This window comes from Mandrillus leucophaeus, unplaced genomic scaffold (assembly GCF_000951045.1).
Source record: "Mandrillus leucophaeus isolate KB7577 unplaced genomic scaffold, Mleu.le_1.0 Scaffold495, whole genome shotgun sequence".
Taxonomy (NCBI): Eukaryota; Metazoa; Chordata; class Mammalia; order Primates; family Cercopithecidae; genus Mandrillus; species Mandrillus leucophaeus.
The window spans coordinates 426852-431591 of NW_012105309.1; the positions used below are offsets into that span (position 1 = coordinate 426852).

Below are 4740 nucleotides of genomic sequence, written 5' to 3' on the forward strand. Positions count from 1 at the left end.
TTATGGTTTATTGTAAAATAAACCTGCTGCAGACATCTGCTGCAGACGCCAACACCGGACACATAGACAGCTAGTGAGAGGCGGCTGGGAAAGGCGGACAAAAGGCAGGGGACTCGGAGCTCCTGCCTGTACCAGCTGGATCTGCAGGCCCAGGAGTGGCTGTGTGGCACAGGCAGCACCAGGACGCTCCCTGCAGGATGGGGGACAGATGGCTGAGGGGAGGGACAGCGCGATGCACTCTGAGGAGCTGGGAGGTGGAAGGTCCTCCGCAGAGCTCACTTCCATGCAGCCCCCGCTCTGCCCCACGCTAACACGCATGCTGTGTTCTATGACTACCCTTTCCTACCGGGTCAAAACCATAACCCCATGCCTGGGTCCCAGGTTCTGAGTTTCACGGGGAGGCCCTCACTACCACCCATCACAACTCTCAGAGCCTCTGGACAAAGCACACTAGTCCTGGCTACGGGCTTCTGCACGTATAGTCTTCCAGGGAAGGTAACTCCTTATGCCTTGGGTGGAGCAGGTGTTCTCCTTTCATGGCATTTCTTCGCTTTCTCCTTTAGAACCACACCTACCATTGATTCAGATGGAGGTTCCCACCTCAGGGCATCACAACACTGCGGTGGGTTAAGGGAGTCTCATTTAGTTCATCATCCCCAAGTCACCAGCTTCCTCAAGCAGCACGGTGGCCTCCTAAAGTCATGGTTTTTAATGTCTCTGCATGTGCTACGGATACCCAAGGCACAAAGGACCTTCAAAGGGCCATCCCTTTTTTAACTCTCAACCCCATGGCCACTATCGCTTCATCACAATTGGGCTAGACCCACTGTGGTGCCCACCTTGGTGATCACAGAAGAGTTAGCTTCTTTTTCTCTTAGAGATAACATCATTTACATGTTCTCCAATAATCAGACCTCCCCACACCATCGCAGGACATCCACCATCTCAACATCAAACATTTACTGAACAATGAATTGTGGATGTATAGAAACTATGATCTTCTGAGGACTGACGCCCCAGGCCCACTGGCACCCAGCAGGGCCATGAGGCTTTTGCTAGACCACACCTCTCCATTTGACAAGCAACTTCTGGCACAAGCTCCCGTTTTTACCGGTTTTAAAGGTTAGCTAATATTTCGCACTTATTCCTCCTGGCAGGAAGTAGGGATTATTGCTCCAGAACCCACCGAGGGTGCAGTCAGAGGCAGCAAATGAGGAGAAGAAGCCTTCAAACTAGACACAACAACTACATCAGGCGAAGACCATATGGAAGTGCCATCACCAAATGTGGCCACGGGGGAGAAAGGCTCCAAGGAAAAGTGGGTGCCAGCTGACCCATGGAAGCACTGGGAAGAAAGCCCTGAGTGACAAGATGTCAGTGTTCTCCATGATTGGCCTTGCTTGGTATCTCGTGTACACATGGCTTGTGGGGTAGCTGTTACACCCAGGCCTTGCAGCCTAGAGAGTTGCTGGGAATAGGACAGCCCTAGTCAGAATTTGTACTCCAGGCTGGAAAACTGGGGAATTCCCTGTAAGTCCTGTTAGAGGGGCTGCACCCCAAATACAACCTGACCTGTGTCCAAGGTGGGCAACTCAATTCTTACATATTGATTGGGTCCCATGGCACCAATGCTTAAACACCAGCAGCCCTCACAACCTCAGATCACCCTGTTTCAAGGATGATGGTTCTCTGGATGCACAGGATTCAATCCAAATGGGCTAACGACGCCACAGCACAAACCCAGACTGCAGCCTGAAGGGTTGGAGCCTTGCATTCACAGAAAGCATCCAGACATCATCATGGACTCAGCGATACACCTGTGCTCCAATGTATACGAGTTACAGATGGAAACCTCCTAAGCCTCTCAGGAAGCACCACACAACTTTACTAAATGCTTCTCTGAAGACCCACAAGGGCTGAGAAACTGTACAACACCAGCACTAAAATGAACGCCCAGACTCCCACTTCCCTTCTTGGGTGGCCATCTGGAAAGGCCACCCCCACCCCGAAGGCTAATGCTTCAGACCAGTTCTTGGCTTAGATGATCTTAGACAATTGTTTAACATTAAACTGTTCATTGGCCAAGCAAGGAGGTGATTGTCCCCTCTGGGGAACCACACGCTGCGTGTACATCCATAACTCAGGAGAACTCACAAAAGTCTGTTTCACATAGCAACAGAAGCCCAGGTGGCACTCAGTCTCACCGGGGTGTTCTCCAACATCCCAGCTCAGCCAAACAGCTTTGATTTGTTTTTATGGTTAGACCCCAGGTCCTCAGGACACTGCTTCAGAAACAGATTCCTAATCCTCTTCTGTGTGTGAGTGGCATTCCTATCCGAGTCTCTTTGTAGGGCGTGTACTACGATACTCAGCCAGGCTGTCCCAGAGGCTTTAAGTACTACCTTGGTGCAGGTAGTTCACCTCAGCCACAGCCAATGCAGCACAGGGTCAATTGTGTTAGGAGCCATGGAGAATCCAAAGTTGGTTCCTGCCCGGGCTTGGCCAGGGCTGACCAAGGTAGACAAGGGGTTCCTCTGTAGAGTTCAACTTTAACCTCACCTTCCCACCAAATTTCTCAACTATCCTTGACACCACAATTATTGAATGGACCCAACAGAAAGTAACCCCGGAAATTAGGACACCTCATCCCAAAAGACCTTTAAATAGGGGAAGTCCACTTGTGCACGGCTGCTCCTTACTACAGAAGACCTGGGACAGAGGACTGCTGTCTGCCCTCTCTGGTCTCCCTGCCTAGCTAGAAGAGCTGTAAGTAACACAAAACTTAAACTTTTACACTGAGTTTTCATCATTGAAGCTATGCCTCCAATCTGACCTCTGACTGGGGGGCCACCCCAGAGGGACCCAGCGGGTAAATCTCTGCCGGGAACTTCTGTCTGGATCTCTGGTGGCTCCTGGGGACAATGGCTTTCAGCTAAGTTAATAGAGAAACTCAAGCAGTTTCCTTCTAAACACAAGTGTCCTAGTTGACATGTCCAGTAGAGATAATCGCAGGTCTTTGGAACATTGTTTTGAGAAAAGCATATTCAGGTCCTTGGTCTGTTTTTCAATCAGGTTGTTTGATTTTTGCTATTGAGTTGTTTGACTTCCTTATGTATTCGGATATTTGCCCCTTCTACCATGTAGGTTTTGCAAATATTTTCTCTCATTTTCTGGATTATCTTTTCACGCAGCTGATTGTTTCCTTTGCTGTGCAGATGCTTTAGTGTTCAATACAGTCACAGTTGTCTATTTTCCCTTTTATTGCCTGTGCTTTTGGTGCCATAGCCAAGAAATCATTACCTACATCAATGTCAAAAGCTTTATCCTTATATGCACTTCTAGTAGTTTATGGTTTCGGGCGTTGCATTTAGGTCTTCAGTTCATTCTGAATCGATGTTTCTACACGGTGTGAGATAAAGATTTAAATACAAACATATATAAAATCATGAGGTAGTGTACACTACAAATATACAATTGTTAATTGTCACTCAAGTCTAAATAGAGCTGGAAATAATAAACAGTTTTTTTTTTTTTTTACTTCAACAACTCTATGTCACTGAGCTTATTTCACCTTTAGCCTGATAAAATCATTGTCCTCTGCACCCTGATTCCTACAGGAGACTACTCACCCCATAACCTCAAAAACCTCTTCACGAGGATGGTAAGTCACTTGAATCCTGAAGTGAATTACTCTCTAGTCCATTGGAAACTCATATAGGACAGCAGAATCTAGACCTCCAGAGAGCAGCAGGACACATCTTCAGAAAATAAGAAGCATTTGTTCCCTGAGCCTGTTGAATGAAAGTGCAATTTCTATTGTTTTTGGAATGTCGAAAAGTAAATACTAATATTTAAGCAGGTGAACCCAGGAGTAACATAGCAGGGTCTTTCTTGTCATTATCAGCTCCAACCTAGCACAGACATTAAACGTACAGATTTACACTAGCATGAAGCTGGGAGAACAGGAGCATTCGAGCGACCTTGAGACCAATGGACCTCTCTTACAAAATGCACACCTCTTCCTACTGAAGATCGAGAAGGTTTCTTGTCTCTGAGCCTTCTCCCAGCAGAGGTATAAATCCAGGCTGGCTCCTCCCTCCCACACATCCGCTCCTGCTCTCCCTCCTCTAGGTGACCCCAGCCATGAGGACCCTCGTCATCCTTGCTGCCATTCTCCTGGTGGCCCTGCAGGCCCAGGCTGAGCCACTCCAGGCAAGAACTGATGAGGCTACTGCAGCCCAGGAGCAGATTCCAACAGACAACCCAGAAGTGGTTGTTTCCCTTGCCTGGGATGAAAGCTTGGCTCCAAAGGATTCAGGTGAGAGAGACCAGCATGTAGAGCTGCTGAGTCTAGAGGGAAAGACAGGAGACAGGTTCCAGAGTTGGGTCTCAGCAGTCTATGTCACTGAGGTGGCTTCACTTAGCATCTCTGAGCCTTGATTTTCTCATCTATAAATTGAACAGAGAGCCAAATAAATCTGAGAAGTTTTATTTCTCCGAAGACTTGATTCCAAGAAATATCTGTGAAATTCACTAGGTTTAAGATATGAAGAGACAGACTAGTTATCTCTGGATCTAAACAAGTAGACCTATCTATAAAGAGAACATTTTACTCTATTTATAGAAGAGCTTTTAAGAACTGGAGCCAAGCCTGAGGGTATGTTTAGGTGTGTGTGTCATGGGGCAGGAATGCAAAAATGAGAGCAAAGGAGAATGAGTCTCAAATTCTGTGTGACCAGC

General features: G+C 47.4%; 1 protein-coding gene across 1 annotated transcript in view; it reads left to right on the forward strand.

Annotated features, from left to right (window-relative positions):
• LOC105550699 (neutrophil defensin 1) overlaps positions 1–4740 on the forward strand; it is a 24452-nt gene that overhangs the window by 11729 nt on the left and 7983 nt on the right. Inside the window, exons 3-4 of the mRNA XM_011995683.1 lie at positions 2708–2766; positions 4132–4318. Coding sequence (XP_011851073.1) covers positions 4144–4318 — 175 coding nt within the window. The 5' untranslated portion in view covers positions 2708–2766; positions 4132–4143. The remainder of the gene's footprint in view (positions 1–2707; positions 2767–4131; positions 4319–4740) is intronic.